Below are 21,759 nucleotides of genomic sequence, written 5' to 3'. Positions count from 1 at the left end.
TGTGTGGTTTTTTGGTCTTGGTCTAATCCCGCTTACAAATTGCTGCCAAGCAATTTATACGCCACAGCGGCGTCATTGGCTATCTGTTGCTATCTCAGTCGCGACGTTCTAATTTATTTCCTCTCGATTTCTGTTGCATTGACATTATTATAAATTGACTGTTGTGCCGGGGGCCGGCAGTGGGCCACATTGGAGTGTTAGACTTTGTGTGGGAAAAGGTGGCGCGTGAGCTTCAGTCTAGGTGGCTGTGTGTAAATTGAACTGAGCTAAGCTAGCTGCTTTTGGTAGTGTCTGTACAACAGCTAGTATGTATGTATGTAGGCTTAAAAATGGCTAGATTGTAATGGCAAATAAATTAGCGCTGAGAAATGGAATTGAAGGGAATTCTAATTGAGATTGGATCGGCTAGTAGCTGGCACAATGCGAAGCTGGATTTCAATTAAAAGAGTTGTAGATAAAATTTTTGCCTGAGTTACTTCTTTACCATATAACCAGTGAAATTCCTTAGAGAAATTAAAAAACGTAATTTAATTTCAAAGTTTATTACTTCATTACATAGTATTTGCATATGACAAATGTTTAATAAAAAAAAAATACTCATCTTCACTCTTTCATTTGCAGCACGAAATCAACGAGGTATTCGAAGAGCGTCGTGCTCGGCAGCGTGCACTGCAACTGCAAGAGGCCGATACCAACGCCACAGCTGTGCGAAATGCAGCCAATGATAACGATGCAGTTATTAATAACTGCCACAACAGCACAAGCAGCGCTAACAGATTATCCCAGTGCGATGTAGTTGACGCGTCACCACCAGCGCACAGCAACATGACGGAAATTGCAAGTGTTGCCAATGCCGACCAACTTTCGTTTATATCAGCAGCAGCAGCAGCAACAGCAGCTGCATCTACACCAGTAAAAGGCATCGATTTGCATAGCCGCACCACCACAGAACTTAAAGCTTTACCGCCGCCACCACTCAGCCCCAAGATGAACGGCGTGGAGAGTGGCCAGCCAAAAGATAACAGTGAAGATGCTTCTACCGCCATCGACGCTACACAGGAGGATGTAAATATTTGGGCAAATAAATTTCTACGCGATTTGGATAACTTAATGTCATCGACACGTCCACTTTCGCTGAGCGCCTGTTCGTCGCCAACATCGAAGACCTCACCACAGTTGCTGTCTGCTGCGGCCACAGCTGCCATACAGAGTCGTTATGGGCGTGGTGCGGCAGAACGTGCGGAGCACTGTGTGGCAAATGGATTGGTGGTGTTGCGGCCAGAGAAACACGTAAGTTCAATTATGACTTTACTTAATTTTTTTTTGTTTCCTCTATAAAACTTGAGGGAATGAGTTATATGTATGTATAATATGTATGTGAAAATCTGTAGAAAAGTCTGTGGGTCTAATCAATAGTTTTGGTTCATATACAAATTTCTACACCTCGACCCCGACAGTCTAAAACACCCGATTAGTGTTTGGACCAAGCGTTAACGGCAATTGGTGGAAAGTTTGAATAACTCAAAGGGTTGACGAGTATGCTGCATCGTCTAGGCCAATTTCGATCAAAATACAGTGAAAAGTCTCTTAATTGCTGGAATAGCTTCAGGCATACTTGCAACCTTCTTCTCTATTTGAAGCCGTACTAACTCCACTAAAAAATTAAAACTCTCTTGGACCATTCTTGCAGTCCTCTCGTTGCGTAACCCGCAGAACTGGCTTGATGTATCGCCAGGATTTTTTTTTTTTTTGTAAAAGCAGTTTCTCTTTTTATAGCACTGCTTGAGGTACCGTTCTTTGCCTTTTTTCCCCTCAAGGTGAACCAATGTTACGACAAGTAACCAATGTAGGCCAAATATGTTTTCGAAACCATTTTTACCACCAGAGGCATTTGACGACAAACCTTCGGCAATGAAAACTCAACTGAGAATGAGTATTGATCAAAGTATTGATGGGTTGATTTAAGCGAGCGCATGTCTATTGACTAGGCTCCGTTTAAGTGGGTTAAAATCCCCATTTGCAAAGCAAGGTCAATCCAGCAAAGCAGAACTATAAAGCTATATATGAAACTGATTTATTTAGTTAGAGAAGGAGCCAGTATAAAGTCATTTTCATTAAAATATATTTTAAGTGTGTTATGGGTGGTTCACAGTGTGGAAAAATTTGTGTGACAAAATATAATATCTCGCGAACGAGAGCAACTAAGTAGCGGAATAACTTTAAAAGTATTTTAACTCTTTTGAGGTAGAAAATTCACAAAAAATTATTTCGTTGGTTAGAAAATTTATCTTGAAGAACCGAAAAACACATTTTAGTTTTTTTAAGTTTATTGCAAAAAAAGGAAAGAAATCGAAAAATATTACTTTTGAAGATCGTTTTTAATGTTTAGGTAATTTTTTATTCGATGAGACCTTCAGAAGTAAATTTGTTTAGTTTTTTTTACTTTTTTTTACCCATAAACAACATCTAATGACGTATTGTGGAACGAGTTTCCGTCAAACCCTTAGTTTGGAGACAAACCAGTTTCGGCATTGTGCCATCTTCAGTTTTCAGAAAACGAAAAATGACACTGAAGATGACATAACGCCGAAACCGGTTTGTCTCCAAACCAAGTTTGACAAGCGATAACGGAAAATCGTTCCACGATTATCGGAAACACAACCAAAAAAACATTTAATGAAATTTTAGAAAAAAAATAAAATGTTTTCGGTTCTTGAGATTGGAAACCAGCGGATCTTTTCCTCAATGATACTAGAAACCTTTTACGTCAACAAGTTCAGTGATTTGATATTTCGGCCCGAGAGGTGATTAGTCGGAGATCAGTAATGGCTCTGTTAATCCTCCTGCCTTGAAAGTGATCTTCCCAGGAATCAGGATTTAATACATTTGCTATTTTTGCTGGAAGGTAGAAACGCAGCTTAAAAAATTTATAGGAAAATAAGGCAGCAAACAAATTGTTTTAATACGGAGGCTAGTTTTTGAACAGGTGATGCTGAAAGAGAAAACTTTTTAACGCCTTCGCAATATCGGTGGCGCGTTTTATGAAGAAGAACCCAGTCCCATATATAGGGACGATACACATGGTTCACCCACTCGACCAAGTCGAGGGGAAAATAGTAATTATGTTACTTTAAAACAACAAAGGCCTCGTAAGTGAAGGAATATCGTATCTGAGCTGCTCGAAGCTGGTGGCAAAGCGCTGGGAGGTAGGCGCATGTACCATCTGTTCAGCGCAACTTGGTCTCATAAATAAGTCTGTGTACTTCTCTCAATCCACCAAAAGAGAGAGCCTGCCAGTTGTAGCGTGATCAGCATTTCATAAACCAACTAATTGAAACTACCGGAGGGAGAGTGTTAGCTGACGGGGTTCGAGTGAGGTATGCCGTGGTGAAGTCTGGATAGATACAATTCTTTTGAATGCCTTGCAACGGATGAATTGCTTATAAAATTTTACAACTCGAATATAACTTAGCATTTATTTTCCTTTAAAATTACTTTTATTTTTGTTCACTAACATCACATTTGAATTATTTGGCTCATTAGAGGCCAATTATGCCCAATCGACAACCAAAAAAGGCTTAAACAAGCTAATATTTACCATCGAGCCAACTCGATCCGCTCAGATTCTAAGAGCAGAAATCAACAATTGCTTTTCGCTTGTATTCGCCTGTCAATTCGATGCTTATTTACGACATTTACGAACAATTTTTTTTTATTTAAATTTTTTTTTTTTGTCTCCCCAACTGATCTCCGTCGATTGCAGGTGAGCGCCACAAGCGCTAACTGACTAACGTAGCGGTTTTGCTGCTTAACGTGTTGTAAACATATGTTTGTGCACACGTTCGACAGACAGCTTGCTGCAAGCAGACGAGGCATACATATCGCTGCTGCTGGCTGTACCACAGTTTGCCACTACTTTATGTCTCCAATATGCATTTTGCATGCGACACAACAACAATGACATCTTAGCTATGTCACCTTGTGCATTGCAAGAAGAAGAAGGTACGTCACGGCGGCACAGTGGCACAGCAGCACGGCAGCACGGCAGCCCGTCATGCCTCGGCGAGTAAGTCAAGCAGCGCAACCTTAAGTTAACCTACAGCGCACTTAAGCGACATCACCGTGATACGAATTAAAAATTTATGGTAATTTCGCGATCGGTTTCATAAATTCAAGCACCTTTTGTGACTGGGGCGTCCATTGGGAGCGTGGCGTGGGGAGTGAATAAACATTGAAATAAGCTAAAACAATTGACAAAATAAAGAGCAATAAAGCGCAAAAAAAGAAGAAACAAATCTGTGTTCGATGCAAGCATGCAATACAAAGTAAAGCGTTGCAGTGGCACACTTTATGCAGACTTGATTCTTTGCCATAGTGGCTGGTGGCTACCGATACTGATGCAGCTGCTGGATAGCGGCTGTGTTGCAATGTGGCACCTCTCCGCTTACTGCAGTGGTGGTGATTTCTTTTTTTTTTTTTATCACTAACAGCATCAATAATGAACGCTCGCGATTACATGGGAACGCGCGCGCCCGTCAGCGGAAGGTATTTACAAGTCTTGCAACACGGTGTTGCACAGCACTCTGGGACGGACAAGGGCAGTAGTGACTTGTTGCGGCGCAGCCAGCACGTCCACTGCTGCTGCTGCTGTTGCATATTGCTTGTTGCTTATTGCTTGTCGCAAGCGCATGTTTATTATTTGAAACTTTATGGAACATTATTCTTGCCGCATGGCCTTTTTCTTTTTTTTTAATTCGATATTCAATTGCCTTTTGGTAGGTATATACAAGCATACATATATAGTGCGCGACACAATGATAAGGCCACCCTATAAGTTTTTCTTATTTCGAATAAGATTTAATAATTTCGTTATAAAAATATATGCACGTATTTCATTCTAGGTAGGTAGTGTAGGTAGGTGTGGCTGCCACTGCTTCGTAGGGGCACATATAGATCACAAATTGAAGGCCTGTTCTGTTACCACAGCTAAAAGTTTTTACTCTCCCATTGCTGAATCATTTTGAATCCTTGGCGAAGCTCGTCAGGCACCTGGGATTTAAATATCCCAATTTGTCAAGGTCACTAAACAAAGGAGACTCCAGAAATCCCTATCTACTACTCGATAATGCCAGACAGTTACAGGCATGATGGAGAACTGGCTATTCCGTCTCACAACTTTTGTAAGTTCTGCAGGATCCATGGTAATGTGTTCGATTATTCGCTTTTTTGCCAAAACCGGTTTTTGAGTTATTCGAAAAATTTTAATTTGAAAAAACTCCGATTCCTGATTTTAAAATTAAGAAAAACCCGGATAAACTCCGAGCCGTTCTGTATATAACTGCCTATAAGGCCTGTTAGAGCACCAATTGTGTAAGATATATCCCTCACAAGTTCGTCCGTATTACAGTTACCCTCTATATGCCTATTACCAGGAACCCAACCTCATAGCCATATCTTTACTTACTTTAGCTTGGAAGACACTACCTTAGTCACAGCTGAAGTGCACTCATCCCTGCTTGAAGTTTTCCTGACGAAGCTTCAATCCGGAACCAGAGAAAGTTCTAGTTTCCCAAAATTAAGGAGTGACACTGGAATCCCAATTCCTATTGCCCTGTCTCACTTAACTGAAGTGCAGCAAGGGATGCCATCAGCAGGGTTAACCCATATTTCTTGCCAATGGCCTTCCTGCTCGAATGTAGGGCTACAGACGCCTTCTCATAACGCTGGACTATGTTCTCCTACCAGATCAGTTTTCTGTTAAGATTGGCGTTGAAAAATGTATATTTATACCTAAAGTTAAAGAGTCGCCGGTTCAGTTCCATCGGAGTCAGTAGCGGCATCTTGTATTTTCTCTTAAAGAACACAAATTCCTTTCTCTCGGAATTGACGCAGAGACTACAATGGTAAGACCATATTGATACATCGCAAAGTGCCCTCTGCATCAAGTTGGTGAGAGTTTGCGGGTACTTGCCGTTATACGTGATGGCTACATAATCCGCATAAGCGACAACCTTTGCACTTCCCCATTTCGAGAACACGCCACCCTGCGGTGTGCCCCACGTCACATGTGTCAAGTTGTTTCAAGCTGCGTATAAAATAAGTTCAACAAAGTGTCAACGAAATTTCATACTGTTTATTCAGAGTTTTCTGAAACTTTTGCGGCTGTTTTTTTTTTTAATAATTTTTTTCGTTGGCGGTGTCATTAATTTTGTTTGTTGGACCATTCTTATATGAAGGAAAATGCACAACATAGTCAACAAAAAAATCGCAAACAAGTAACGGTAGTATGCAGCCACTTTAAACTTGAACATTTACTAAAAATTCTCAATAAATAGTGAGGCATTTCGTTGACACTTTGTAGATTTTTTTTAAATTTCTGTACGAGGTTTGAAACTTGGAAACATGCATATGTTTTTTGTATAAAAAACTAATGACAATTTATTTCAAAAATAAAGTAAATAGTCGAAACCTATCAATACAGGGTGACCTTACCATTATGCCAGGCACTGTACGTATGTACAAATATTAACAGAAATACTTCTGGCTCCGTCTTGATTTAGTTTTATTAAAACAATTTTTTTGCCATAAAATTTTGCAACAATGGGAATAGTTTGCATCCGCTGCTACTTACTCACATACGTATTTACACTTAAGCTCATTTCACATATGCTTGCATACATATCTATTTGAGTGTTTCGGCTTACGCTGAATTATGCTAGTTTAGATTTTCAATATGGTACCCATTCTTTTTCCAACTGTTTTGTGATTTTTACCTGGTTTTAACCTGGAAATTGTTCTTGCTTTTACATACATAAATATGTATGTATGTTACAAAATCGTAAATTTTTCGTTCATCATATTGGTGTGAGTTTTATGGATCATGCGACTTTTTCACATTTTCTGCTTCGGTTGCAACATTTCGGTGCGCCACAATATGTATGTGTTGCACATGCAGTAGACGTATACATTCGATTGTTTGCTGCGGTATCGTTTTGAAATTTTTCATCATTTTAGGGCCAATAGGTTAGGGTTGCATGCAGTGTAAGGCTGATGGAAATATGTACATAAGCGTATCGTTATAAGTACTCTTTAGAGTACTTAGAAGTTGACCAAACAATTTTTATTAGAAGTTTATAGAAATATTTACTTTTAGAAACTGGCAGTAGTAGGAAACTGATATGAGCCTTATACATACATATTAGAGGGCTGCACGAATTCATTCAAACATCTAGCCAAACAGAGTACAATAGATTTGAATATTTTGCTTCACATACAAAACACAGCGTTTGGAATTTTGTAAGTTATGAATATACATTTTGTTTTATATTTTCTACCTTCAAATGGAATAATGTGAATGAATGAATAGAAAACATTCAAATCATGATAAAAACATTACAAGGTAAATTCATTCTCTCATTTCGTCGGCCATGATTTTTTTCTGACGTTTGCCAACATTTTAAAATCATATAAAATTGAAAAAAACTAAATTGTTCACAATTGTTGTTGTTTGAGATTGAAAATGAGAATGTGTGTGTGAATTTGAGTTTTGATTTTAAAATTATATTGTTGGCAAACGTCAGACTGCCTCTCAATGGTTTTACCTTTTTATGTTTTTATCATGATTCAAATCATCTAAACTCATTTCGGTAAAAGTTTTTTTTCTACGAACAAGTTTTTTCGTATATAATGGGAGCGCAGCAATACATACATACATACATATAATACAAAAAATTGCCATTTATATCAATTCAATTTATTTTCACATTGTTTGAATATTGTAATGTCGACACAATCTCTGAACAGCTATTCACTGAAATTCAAAAAAAATTTGAAGCCAAAATCATTCATTCGTTTTGTGTATGAATAATTCATAAGCCGTTTTGAATGCATTCATGCAGCCCTCTAATACATATGTAGTACATATTCTTTAAGCTGCTTTGTGAATTTTTATATTAAACATATACGTATGTATATATGTATGCACGTATTTTGGACACGCCTAGACCGCCCAGCCAATCATATTTCACAAGAATCTAAATTTTTGAATTGAAATTGATTTTTAATAATTAGCAAAATAAACGTAGGCTTTTGAAGGTGAACAAGTAGCGCTGAGAGCGTTGGTAAGCAATTTTCCCTAAATATTTAAAAATTAATTCTATTGATCTTCAGGCCAGTTTTATGTTCAAAGTTTCTTCGGCTTGTAACTATTTATATACCAATCTTTTTACTCTTATTTGGCGCTGTAATCGCCTCAAATCAACATGGAAAATGCCTGTTTTTTACCACTGATTTAAGAAAAATGCGTTTTTTATTGATCGGTATATTATTTTAAGCATTTTTGAAAGAAGAAGTAATTTGTAAGCCTTCAAACGATCTATTGTAACAAACCTCAATTCAACTACAGGCCCTCTTTGATCCATGTATTGCTAAGTAACCTCGCGATGTCCTTTGACTGAATGCCATTCAGGTCGTGTGCTTCCAGGTACGGTGATGCTAAGAAACGAAGTCTGGTCTTAGTTACGATTTCACTGTGGCATATAATGTGCTTCCTCTTCTTCATTGCACAACCGACACTGATTGGATCTTGTGTTTAACAAGAAAACCTGTAACAATTCTTACTTCATGCTTTCTGAGGTGAAGAAGTTCTTCTGTACTGAAAGAATGTGTTACCCTGCCCCATGGAGTCGTCTTGGTTGTAGCGATCTGTAGTCACTATATTCACTATGTGTTTTTGCTTCTTCTAGGGTTTCTCAGAAATAACAAAAATATTCAGGGATCCATGTGCCGTAAGGTATCCAGTGGTAGTTCGAAGGTCCTCCCTGCCTGGGTATACGAGCTTTTTTTAAGCTTCTTCTGATGGGCAAATAAATCGTTTACCTTGTGTCTGCACAGATGATTTACACATTTTTGCTTACATAAAAGATCTGAGCGATATGCCTAAACTTTAAACTGATCATAAATTTTTAATGAGTGGTTCTTGGTTAGTGGCGATCAAAAAAAGCTTTTACTCAGTGTGCACAATATTCTTGCATTATTATTTACAATTTAAGAAAGCTTTAAAATACATCTGCCTGTTTTACCTCTATAGTTTCTAGCGGCAATGAGCAAAGCGCTTCACGCAAATAAAATTTATTTTGTAAAATTTTCTATACGTTTCGTAAAGACGTGCAAAAGCTTAAAGCTCTTTCTGCTCATCGCTGATTCAAAATATTATAAACTTGATCCTCTAAGCGAAAACTCTTCCTTATTTGCCTTAGGGTTAATTTGTTGCCTCTTAGGGACTAATCTCGAATACATAGACGAGCTTTTTGACCAGCCCAGAAAGAGTTTGGCGAAAAACAATCCGACTTTTATGCCAAGCTTTTCTCTTTGAAAATTCAAATGGACAGCCCTAACAAAGTTGTGTGGTTTTAAAAACAAAAGCCTCTTTTTAAGTACTGTTACTGAAAACTGTCTACTAGGCATTATTTTCTTTTTTGCACACAACACAAATGAAGGGATGTACAATTTTCCCACAAATCTCACGACTGTGGGGCCTACGTAACCGAAACGATCCACATTAATATCTGCCCAAGGACTATCACTACAAAAACTCTGGTGAATTTATATGTTGTTGCAACAACAATAACCAGTACAATTTTATGCCGCATTCGAACGGCAAACAGGTTTATAAGAAGCTTTTTCATGGCATAAATAAACTCGAAGGCTGTCTAGAGAAGACCGCTGTTGGAGAAACTTTTTCTAATTTAGATGTTGCTCGTACCAGGCATCGAAACTGGCTCCTATTGACTAATAATGCACACCTACAACTACTCGGCTACGGCGGCGGTCGCTTGATTTTTCTTAATTTAAACTATGACACATTTTTGTTACTTTCCCGGATAAAGTATTTCCGTTAAAGATGCTCGTTTTTTTCCATGTTACCACGAAGCCAATCTTTAAATAGACGTTGTCTTAATTGCACATACAAATGTTCTATTATAATACATGAGCACCATTTTTTATTAAAAATTACACATGCACCAAAACATACATGCTTCCTTTTAAAATAAACGCGCCAACATTAATTATTATCTTTGACACATAAAAGACGCAATTAAATGAGACAATATGCTAAAAAAACAAAGACAAAAAGTATTTGTATTTGTCAAAAGGTCAAGTGTTGCAAGTCAGCAACAGCGATGTAGACAACAAATGCGCATTTGCGGGCATAAGCAGCCATACAAACGTACACTGATCGCTCCCAAGCTGAATTCAAATGACAATGTGATATTAAAAAAATAATAATAATAAATAAATACTGCCAGCAAACTATCGGGCTTGGAAAATGAAGGAAGAACACATATTGATAGCACAAATGTTGCATGCCACAAAAGCGCTATAAACATATCGTTGGTGCGCCCACAGTTTGCCCACAAGTCAATGCGCTTAGGCAGCCGGTGGCCCCATCTGTAAGTCACTTATTTACATATATGTACAACCACATGTATGTACGTACATACCCTGTAGGGAAACCGCGGACTAGTGAATCAAATTTCTAGTTCCGTACTAGGTCTTCATCGCCAAAAACGAACTGGTCCGATAGGAACTAGATCCCCACCAGTCCAAAATCGGCGAAAAGTGGTACTAATTTTTTTCAGTTTTTTTCACTAGAAATCTATATCTAAAGTGAGGAATTTAGAAATAGTTCGGAATTATCGCTTGTTTACTTTACATAGATATGTGTTCGGCGGCTTTTTCGTTCAAACACGCTTCTATTCTGTGCTTCGCAGATGCTTTTTCATAGCTTGCTAATACAAAACTAAAATTTGTGTTAACATTTCAACATCTTGGGACAGTCTGGAATCTAAGAAATAACAGCGAGCACCTCTGCAAACTCAACTACAGCTAAAGGTGTGTAAACGTACATTTCTTACAATCATTCAAACAAATTTAATTTCAAATTGAAACACATTTCTTCCAAAATAACTTAAATTCGCACACACGGAAGACACAAAATGATTGAAAAATCATGATACTTTTTTCTTTCGTATGTCGAGTTTAGAACTGGTTCGGAACTATAGAATTTAGGACTAGTTCGGAACTATCGAAAAAGGGATGCAGCCGGGGGGCAATTGACACTTCCTAGGACATCGCCATGTTAAATTCGCCAGTTGCTTGCATGCAAAAGAGATTTATCGCGAACCAGTACTGGGTCTAAATGTACTAGAAGCGCACCAGTTCAGAACTAGAGATTTTCCCCACAGGGTATGTATGTATGTAATGCTTATGGCGTGGCACTATCGGGTGATATTAATTTATCCATTTATAAATAAATGTGTGTCTTTGGGACTACGGTACACAAGAAAATTACAACAATGCGGGAATTATGCCTAAGCTACTGAAATGTGTAAACAAAGTCAAAAAGCCTTGTCCGGAAAATTGATGAACAGCGGTGCAGTCTTACGCGCTTGGCGTCGCCACATGTCAACACAAATATGCAAACATACATACATACATACATACATATGTACATGTAATTGGGCGCGCAGCTGTGTATTTTCCTTTATCGGCAAGTTTTCCCCCACCCAAATGTAAAGCCAAAAGAAAATTCGATAAAAATTCTCATTTTTAACAACTCGAAAATGTTAAACTTTGAACTGCAACGCATAAAAATTCCACTTTAAATCGTCTAAGCAGCAGATATGCCGGCTGTAGTCTTTATACATAAGTTCTGCCGGCTGCTATGTAGCACTACTATCCGTCCATTGCCGATGCACTCAAATTAAGTTCACAATAAAAATAACACTTACAAGCATTAAGCAGATGCAGCAGCAACTAGTGCGACAGCAGGGGTAGTAGCAGCGATATTCTTCATTCCCCCAATTGCAGTCGTGTCATTCCAGGCCAATGCACTTAACTCCCTGCCGGCGCTGCGCTGGTGTTGATGAAGTGGCGGTGATGAAAATTACATACATATGGAAATTCTTGTAAATAATTTATGTACATAAATATGTAAGTGAACGTTTGCCTCTTTTGGAACTGTCAAATGCAGCAGTCAAAATTTTGAATTTTCAATTACAAGACTTTTGATTACTTTGCCAGCAATGTGACATTCAATTTCTATGTACATCGTTGTAGCTATTCCCAGTAGTACCTAATCATCCAATTGCTCCCGTTCTCTATTGGGATTGTGTAATCACTTCATAGGGTTGTCAGCTTAATTCGGAAGTGATCATAAAAATCGGTCACATTCATTACTTTTATTGATTGACTGTTGACAGTTGATGAGAGAATGTCTGAACTTTTTTTTGCTTTGCCGCAATCAGTGGCATTGCCTTTAGGAATTTCACTTAAATTGGGTAATAAAGCATATTTAGGTTGCATTTTATTAACATTAATACGGGTAGTTTTTGTAATTCTATTAAGACGCTGTAGGTTTAATAATAAAAAGAAATGAGTTTCTTCAGCAGTAGTCTCTATAATATTCGATACTATTCATTTGCAAATTTTTTGCCATATACGCCGCGTCCAAAAACCTAAATGATTGATATGATACGAACTTGGAAACATGCTTCTGAAAGTAAAGGTTTAAAATTAAGTTACGTGTATGTACATATATGTACAGGCCTTTCTTTGCAAATCACGAAATGAAACAAAATTAGGAAGGACTAACAGGGCAACTATCTTGAAAGTTCGATATTGTATTTCGAAATACTAATTGAAAGATCTGCTAACAAGGAGGTTGTTGTTGTTGTAGCGGCTACAATAACCCCGCCCAGGTCGGTTGGTATCTCAGTCGTTGTCGTCAAGTTACACTAACGGCAGCCCTAGGAAGCGTGCAGCTTCTGCGCGGTTGGTCCACAGGGACAAGGCCGTTGTCGGGTTTTCCGGGCATGCGAAGAGATGTTTCGAGTCATGTGGGGTCTCTCCGCATGCCGGACACTCATTTGGCATATCCTCATTCAATCTACTCAGGTAGGAGTTTAACCTGCTGCAGTAGCCGGGGCGAAGTTGTGCTAGTGTTGTTCGCGTCTCCCGAGGTAGATGAAGCTCCGTCTCGTCTGTGTCCGGGGGCGGTATGCCTAGAACGGCATTCACAGGTCTATTGTCTACATAGCTCGAGACTTACTCCCTGTGAATGCCGTTCAGGGCCAGTCGGTAAGCTGTCGGGTCCAGAGGTTGCTTGATGAACCTCTGGACTTCGTCCGTCAGTTCGTATAGATGCCTCCTGACGTGCCTAGGCGAGGGCTCCTCTGCAAGCAGCTGTCTGTTTGGGTGGCCACTTCTGTGGCTCCCGACCAGGAACTGCTTGCAGAGCATGATGTTGTGCTCCTCGCCGTGAAGATGGTGTTCAGGCGACATCAGGAGGCATCCTGTCGCTGTCCTGAGTGCGGTGTTCTGTGCAGTCTGTAGCTTCGTCCACTGCGTCCTACTAGTCCCCGGCGACCACACTGGCGCTGCGTAGTTCAAAACCGGCCGGCCTATTGCCTTGTATGTTGACGTTTCTTTGTCTTTGCCTCAACTACTGCCGGCTAGCGACTTGAGGACCTTGTTGCGGCTCTGTACTTTATTGACAATAGCGGTTGCGTGCGCAGAGAAGGAGAGCAGGCTGTCGAATGTTACTCCGAGTATTTTGAGGTTATTCACCGTCGGAATTGGTGTGTCATCGACGTGAATTCCCAGCGGTTGCCTGACCTCCTTCGTCCAGGTTGTGAACAGGGTCGCAGAGGATTTCGTAGGGGAGAGGGCTAGACACTTTGCAGTGAAGAAGCGAGAAAGTTCGGGGAGATACCCGTTTACTTTCGAACACAGGTCATCAATTCCATTCCCAGTCGCCATGATCGAGCAATCGTCGGCATAAGAGACAATCGAGACTCTCTCTGGGGTCGCGCCGCGACCGAGCAGCGCAACACGGGCCCTCGAAGTTCCCAGTCCAATCTCGCGTGGTACGTAGACCTGAGCATGCCCTAAACTGGCACTAGCCAAGGCAGGTGTTGCACTTGACTGATGTCACATTACGGAATATCCTGGTCTGACATACCGTGCAGTTTGTAGGGGGAACCAGGAGTTGTTGGCGGCGGCGTGTGGGTGGTGGTGCGGTCTGTCGTGGCTGTGGTATGGTCTGTGGTGTTATTATGTTGTTGTGTTGTGGTGACTGTGTGAGGCTGCTCGGGTGGACTTAGGTTGGTCGTGGAGTCTGCTCTGTTTGAGCAACAGGGAGCCACGTACGACGTGGTCCACTGTCGATGTGTCCGTAGTCCTGAGCAGACTCTAAGGTGACTCCACCCCTCGCAGGCATTACACTTGACAGAGGTGGAGTTGTGGTGTAGTCATCTCCGGCATACACAGCAGGTGTAGATTTCTGGCCCTGGGTTTGACTCGATGCCAGCCCTGAGTTGAATAATACGTAGTGAATGTAGCCCTATGGACGAACAACTTCTGAGATACTTCGCTAAACGGGGTTAGATCGCCGAAACAACAGCCCTTGGTCGGGTAAAACCCGAGTCATTCCGGTACGTAGAACCGGCTGTCGTGGGAATGGCTAACAAGGAGGTCGTAGTGTTATGCTGTTCGCCTTTTGGCAATGTTTTTTTAACTCAATTCAATTAAAAAAATAATATATTTTTCCTTTTAAAACAATAAAAACTAATAAATAAAAGAAAATTATATTAGAAGTAAAAATAAAAAAAAAAACATAATAAAAAATAAATAAATATTTAAAACTAAATGAAATAATTTCTTTTTTTGCACTTTTTAAAGCAATAAAATCTAAAAATTAAAGTAGAAAATGAAAAAATATATTAAAAAAGAAAATAGTAGGTACTTAAAAGTTAAATAAAATTAAAACAAAATATTTTTGATTTCTTAAACAAAATCTTAAAATTAAAAATAATTTTAACAAAAAAAAAGCAAAATAAGTGTTTAAAATTAAATAACATCAAAAAAATATGTTTTTTAACACAATAACTGAAAAGTAAATTAAGAAAGAAAGAATACGTAAAATAATAAAAATTTAATGTTGTTAAAAGACAATTCAATTAAAAGAGGAAAAAATTTTAATTAAAGAAACCGAAAAAAATCCGCTGCCCGAGGACTCGAACTCGGATCTCTCGAAAGGCACGACTACGTGAGCTAAATGATAATACACAAAATTGCTTTTCATCACGAGTGGTGAATGAGAGAGCTTGTTTAAAGACGTTTGTGCTAGAAGAATAAAAGTCTTTCGAACTATCTTGGCATCTGTCTTTCACTTGACCTACGAATGACTTTTTACAATCTTAGCCAGAATTTCCCTGTAAATATATTCCACGGAATAAGCTTATTAAAGCTTTCTATAAGCTTTAAATGGATACTCTCTTCCCATTCTTGATATAAAGCACTGGCTTACTCTTATTTTTACTCTAAATCAGAAGTGGGCATAGAGAGCTTTTATCGCGTTGATTTCCACGTATTTATATAAATAGGAACTTCTAAACAAACAGCCCGATTCTGTGCACTTGATAAATTGCAAATCTTTATAATTAGTCATTTTTTTATTATTTATCAAGAATTGGTATTCTAGCACAGAAATCAAAAGATCTTTTCTTAACAAATTATCAAGATTAAAAATGCTATTAACAAATTGAAATTTCATGTGAAACGTAAAAATTTTAAATTCATATTGTTCACATGTGACAATGAAATCAGTTAAACTCATGTGCAAATCAGTTCCCCTCATGTGGAAATCGTAGAGCTTTTTGTTTTATAAATGTTGACACAGAATGCGAAGGGAGCTGTTACTTCATAAAAATCTTGATAAAACTTCTTTACAAAAAATTTATCAAGAAAACACAGAATTGGGCGGAAAATGTATGGAACGCTTAAAAAAGCTCTGCCAACCCGAACAGGCGCTGTACACCAACTCTCTAAAGCTCAACAGCCCAAATAAAGGCGCTCTTTGCTTAGTATTTTTTTCACAAACAAGATTTTTTCACTGCGTTCATTAAAAGCCAAGGTTAAGATTAAGAACTCTGGTTAGCTTCGAAAATTCCGGTGAATCGCAAATTAAACATTTAAATTTTATGTTTGAACAACTCTCTCTAGCAATACATCGTTAAAACTGCATTCAACTCCATGCATTAGTGTTCGAGTGATGCGCGTACATACATACAGACAGGCAGACAGACAAATATTCTAAAAAATTTCTGATTTGGCTTCTGTTGCTCTGATGAGGACCCACCTCCCTTTTAATTTTCCGATCGGAATGCTTAGAAATTCGACGTTTTCTCTCAGTGCGTCAGCTTAGCTGCATTAAAATATCAATGTAGAGAAGAGCTATATTGCATAAATCAAACTACAGAACTTAACTTCTGCGATTGAAGTGAAACTACTAGGCAGAAATTTTATTGAGATTTCACTAAAGCTAGAGAATAATGGAAAATCTGTGTCGGCGTCAACTTAGATACTCTGGCTAAGCATTTACCGAACGAGGCGTCAACCGACTTCATTTGACCGCTTTGCTCAAAATGCAAGCGCATTAGTGGCATGAACGATAAGAGATATAAATAGTATGTATGTATGTTTGTACACATATCTATGTATGAGTATATGAATGTACATACATGTATATATAATAACGCAAACGACACGAACATTCTTCCAGAAGGAAAACGAAACCGTTGGCCCAAAATTAGGTCAGTAATTTCGATCAAGTATAAAGAATGTATAAATAAAACGGGAGCAAAAAAAAATCTTCATTTAGTACAGAGCAAGCAACTTACGGAATCAAAAAAAAATAAAAAATATTTAAGCAAGTCACTTGATGCCAAGCAAAACAAGCAGCTGTCACGCAAATACGAGTACGCTGTGGGCCAAATGTGCAGAATAATCTGCAATTTTATAAAAAACAAAATAAAAAATTAGAGAGTATAAATGCCAAACGATGCGCATAACCTACAAATAAAAAGGATGCGCATTTTGGTGTGTGCGCGCGCGCATGCCTCAATGAGGCGCAACAATCAACAAGAACATATATAAAAATTAAAAAATAAAAACAAACAAGTAAGAAAGTCTAAGTTCGGGCGGAGCCGAACATTAAATACCCGGCGCAAGTATTAAAGATATGTTTTCCACCTTGCCGAAAGCTACCGCTACATGATAAGCCGGGGTGTATACATTTTAAGTAAATTAGCGTCCTTAAATTTCGACATATTGAAATTTCAAGCATTTCTGAAATTTATTGTTATATGAAAAGCGGCCGTAATTTAAGACCGATTTCAACAATTTTCAACGGTTTGCTTTTATGTGGCAAGCACAATAATCATACCGAGTTTGGTACAAATTGGTAGAACGGTTAGCGAGATACATATATGTAATCACAAGTGGGCGGTGCCACGCCAATTTTCGAAAATTTTATCATAAACGTATTTCTTGGTAAAGAATTGTTGCAACCATCAATTTTGAATAAATTAGCTTTGATATTTACTGATTTATCGAAGATTTTGTATTTCTCGAAATTACCGTTATATGAAATTACCGTTATGTGGGCGTGGTTATTGTCCGATTTTAAAAAGTTTCGGCCATTTGGTATACTGTACCAGGACCAACCACTGTGCCAAGTTTGGAAGAAATTTGTCCAGCGGTTACCAAGATATACACATGTAACCATAAGTGGGCGTAGCTACGCCCATTTGCCAAAATTTTAAAATATTCTTATTTTTCGTCTAAAACTCATTGTAAATATCAATTTTGAGTGAATAATCTTCAGTAGTTACTAAAATATCGCAGTTTTCGTATTTCTGAAAATTACCGTTATATGGGAGGTAGGCGTGGTTATTGTCCGATTTCGCCCATTTTCAATACCATCCGTCCTACGCCCAAAAGAAGTTCACGTACCAAGTTTCGTTAAGATATCTCAATTTTTACTCGAGTTATCGTGTGCACAGACGGACAGACGGACGGACGGACGGACGGACGGACGGACGGACGGACGGACGGACGGACAGACAGTCACCGCTTAATCGATTTCTTTTTTCATTCTGATCATTTATGTATACATTTGTCTATATTTATCTCGATTCGTTTTGCCTGTTACAAACAACCATTATGTGAACAAAGTTATAATACCCTGTGCACAAGTGCGCTCGGGTATAAAAAGAATCAAAGGAACGTAGGCCACCAAGAACGCGACTGCTCCAATTTGCCGTCGGCCGTCGTCAAGAACGTGTTTTGATTTTTTGGAAACTTTATCTTTCGCCGTAACTACGCTCGTCATGCTTGCTAACTTTTTTCGTAAAATTAAATTTTTGTATACATATATTTTGTTCTTACATACGAAAGTCGTTCCACGCATCCGCTCAATATCGCCGACCGCGCCAGAAGCCCCAGCTACAGCTTCAGCTCCAGCTCCAGCCAGCGCTGTCCGCTGTGCCTGCCCTTTTATTGTTGAGCACTTCTACGGCCATGCCCTGCTCTGCGCGTTTTTCTGCCTGCCTTTGAACATTTCGTTCGACCCGTTGAATGATGAATTGCCGATCAATGTCTGGGCAGCAGCCAAGGCAACCACCGCGACGCATCGGTTCTTCTTATCATCTCTGCAGTTTCTCTTTCATTTCTTTCTTGCCGCCACATTTGTGCTGTTGTTACCTTTGTTGTCTATTTGTTGTTGTTTTCTGGCTCTTATGAAGTTACCTCGCACAATGCCTGCCAACCATAAAGCCGCAATAAAGTGGGCTAACAGGCCGTATCTGCTGGCGGCAACTTCTGCAGTCGCGCTGCCACATTCGCAACACTCACTTGAGGGCAAACGTAGCGTTAAACGGTAGGCTTGCCAGCAGTTTAAGTGTTTTGATTTGATAATTACGTGTATTATCATTGCGCATGCGTGAGCTGAGCTAAGACTTGGCTGGGGTTGCGTTTGTATCGCATGTGTATGTAGCGCATATCTGCTGCTGTTTTTGTTTTTGTAGACATGTAGAGTAGTGTTGTTGGTAGTTAGCATGCTGCTTCTTATTTTTTTTTGTCTTCTTTCTCTTGATATTCTCCACTTGCAACTTATCATTTATGGAGTTTTCGCCGGGTCAAAACGATTTGCTTATGTACTCGCGCATATGCTTGTAATGGAAGCAGCCGCTTCTTGCCCAACTAAATGCGCCGCTCTGCACGTACATACGTACATACATACGTACCTGTGTGGCAAATAAAACCGTTGATTTGTTTGCCCTGTTCACTTTTGTTTATCCAATGCACTGATTTATTTATGGTTGTCAGCTTTATTTGCATATCCCCGTTTAAATGGCGATTGGGTGGTGCTAATAGTGTTATTACACCTATTCGGTGGCTTCCCATGGGAAAATGCGGACAGATGATTGTGTTTTATTTGTTTTTCGTTTTACGTTTTTCTTTTCCTTTTATGTAAAAATGAAGTCATTCTTATCGTGTGATTGGCATGTATGCAATGTACGTATGTAGATACATGCCTCTACAGTCAATTTGGGTCAATCAACTGTTGTTAATCGATAATGAACATGCAAATGGTTCAATGATTGCAGCTTTTAATAAAAAAAAAATTATAAAAATTCCATAAAATTAACTGTCCCATATTCATACAAAAGCATCGAGCATACAAGCCATACTATAAATTCATCGGCAACGTTTATTCTCCACACTGCCATACATTGATTGGTGGCATTCAATTTTTGTGATATTTTCTCTCTTTCCCTCTTGTCCTCTGCGCTGCCGCCGCCGGCTCTTTCATAAAATCACTTTTAACTATTGTCATTAAGAGTGATCAAATTTTGTGATATTTGTTACGTTTTTATTTCTTGTACTACCAGCGCATTGTTGCCACACAAATGTCGTTTACGACCTTTTAACTGACCCACAACATGTTCATTAATGTCATACAACGGTTGTTGTGCACATGCCACATTACGCATACATATGTACGTACTTATAGTTAGTATGTATGTACTGTATGTATGTATAAAAATTGATGTTAAAAAAAATAAAAAATAAAAATTAACGTAGTCTTGCTGTAAATTCAACCAACTAGTGCTAGTCCATAGCCTCTTTGAACAGAACTAGTACTAGTTATCTCACGAGTTGTTACGTTTTTCGAAAAGAACATGTTTTTGTTCGAAAATGCTGGCACAGTTATCTTAGACGATGCATTATCTTAAGTTTTGCATGAAGAACAAGAGCCAATCGCGAAATTGTATTTAGATGAAAACTTAAAAAATATATACTAAAAAGCGTAAAAATAACATCTTATTCTCATATACCCGTGGTTGTAGCGTGTAACGCATACGCTCCGTAGCACCATACACAGTCAGCTAAAACGTTTACTCGCACGCCTTAACTTAAAAGTCGTATTATTCAAAATTAATTAAATATTGGTATGGAATATTTTTCTACAGTATTCCTGACGAATGTATATATATAAATTTCTTCATGTATATAACAGTTCTAGAATGAGTTTCGAGTGTGCAAATAAAAATTATAAAATTGGAATTATTGTTTCGCAAATCATCGTAACCTTATAATAAACGTAATTTTTTTTTTATTTGGTGGCACACTAGTTTCATTACTCTAGATTGGTTCGTTTTGGCAAGAAGAACATTTTCACCTTTTAATGTTAAAATGTTGAAGTAACTTTAATTTTTAAAATACAAAATCGTTACATATTAAAAATTACAGAATAGTTGCGACAGACACTCTGCATGCTGCCTTTTTTTTTATTTAATTGGTGGCACACTCTTGAAATTTAACAGGTATGTTGTATATGATGCCAGCTTTCATTGCCTTTAACATGAACAAAGTTATTAAGAAAAAAAATATTATCTTTTCGAGTGACAATGAAAAAATTAATAATTTCGGTACTCGCCGAAATAAACGTTTTAAAGCTAAAATTGTTGAAATAATTGATATATCTTTTATTGTACTTATTTCTGGAAGTCCATTTATTGAAATAAATGCTAGAAGAATTCTTCAGCTTTTTTTTTGGCGAGAAAGATTGGATTGACACTAAAAAAACCAACTTGTGAGATTTTCTCATATATGTACGAGGTTGACCGAGCTTTGCTCGGAGTGCAAATACTTTTTAAAGTTTTCAAGGTCAATTCGATAATTTAATTTAAAAGTATTTATTTAACATTACACCTATCAAATACCACTTTCGGATAAGGAGTATAGCTTGATTGCTTTTGTCGACATAGAAGACGTCTTCAACTACATTTATGCGTGCGCCATAACGGGTGCCTTAGAAGAGTTCGGTGTGGACTCGAACGTTGCTGCTCTAATTGAATTTATACTCACCGTGACCGCTAAGTTAGGCAACACCGCAATAAACGACAGGTCAGCAGAGGTACCCCTCAGAGGCAGGACTTTGGCAATGAAGTCCCTGCTGCTAGCCCTAGAGATGGGGACAATTGCTCTTATAGATATTCTACATACTTTCTACCATAGCCACGCTTAGAAAATGGACCGAGAGAACTCGAGGAGACTCGGAATAAACCCCGGCAAAACCGAAGTAACTCTCTTTCCAAGAAAACATAGGCTACAGCCTCTATGACAATTTTCAAGGATGTGGAGAAGCCTATGAAAAAGAGCTAGGATAGATAGAATTAGATTGAAAGATTACGTGGGAACCTTAAATTGATAAAAGAGTGAATCAGGATTATACAATGCAAAGAAGCGGTCGGAATCAAATGGGGCTTAAGACCTCGTATTGGACATTGGCTTGCCCCATACTATTATATGAAATATTTGTACGGTGGCCAGCAACTCAAAAGGACGAAC

General features: G+C 38.5%; 1 protein-coding gene across 7 annotated transcripts in view; it reads left to right on the top strand.

The window, feature by feature from the left end:
* Positions 1-21,759, top strand: part of LOC118737427 (rho GTPase-activating protein 7) — a 396,184-nt gene that overhangs the window by 309,915 nt on the left and 64,510 nt on the right. For all 7 annotated transcript variants that reach the window (XM_036467902.1, XM_036467901.1, XM_036467907.1 and 4 more), the window contains one exon: positions 622-1,290. In XM_036467902.1, the coding sequence (XP_036323795.1) occupies positions 622-1,290 (669 nt within the window). The remainder of the gene's footprint in view (positions 1-621; positions 1,291-21,759) is intronic.

The sequence above is a fragment of the Rhagoletis pomonella genome, unplaced genomic scaffold, assembly GCF_013731165.1.
Source record: "Rhagoletis pomonella isolate Grant_MI unplaced genomic scaffold, Rhpom_1.0 Rhpom_scaffold_00004, whole genome shotgun sequence".
Taxonomy (NCBI): Eukaryota; Metazoa; Arthropoda; class Insecta; order Diptera; family Tephritidae; genus Rhagoletis; species Rhagoletis pomonella.
Note: the sequence above shows the minus strand (reverse complement) of the source record. Positions and strands in the feature narration are given on the sequence as shown.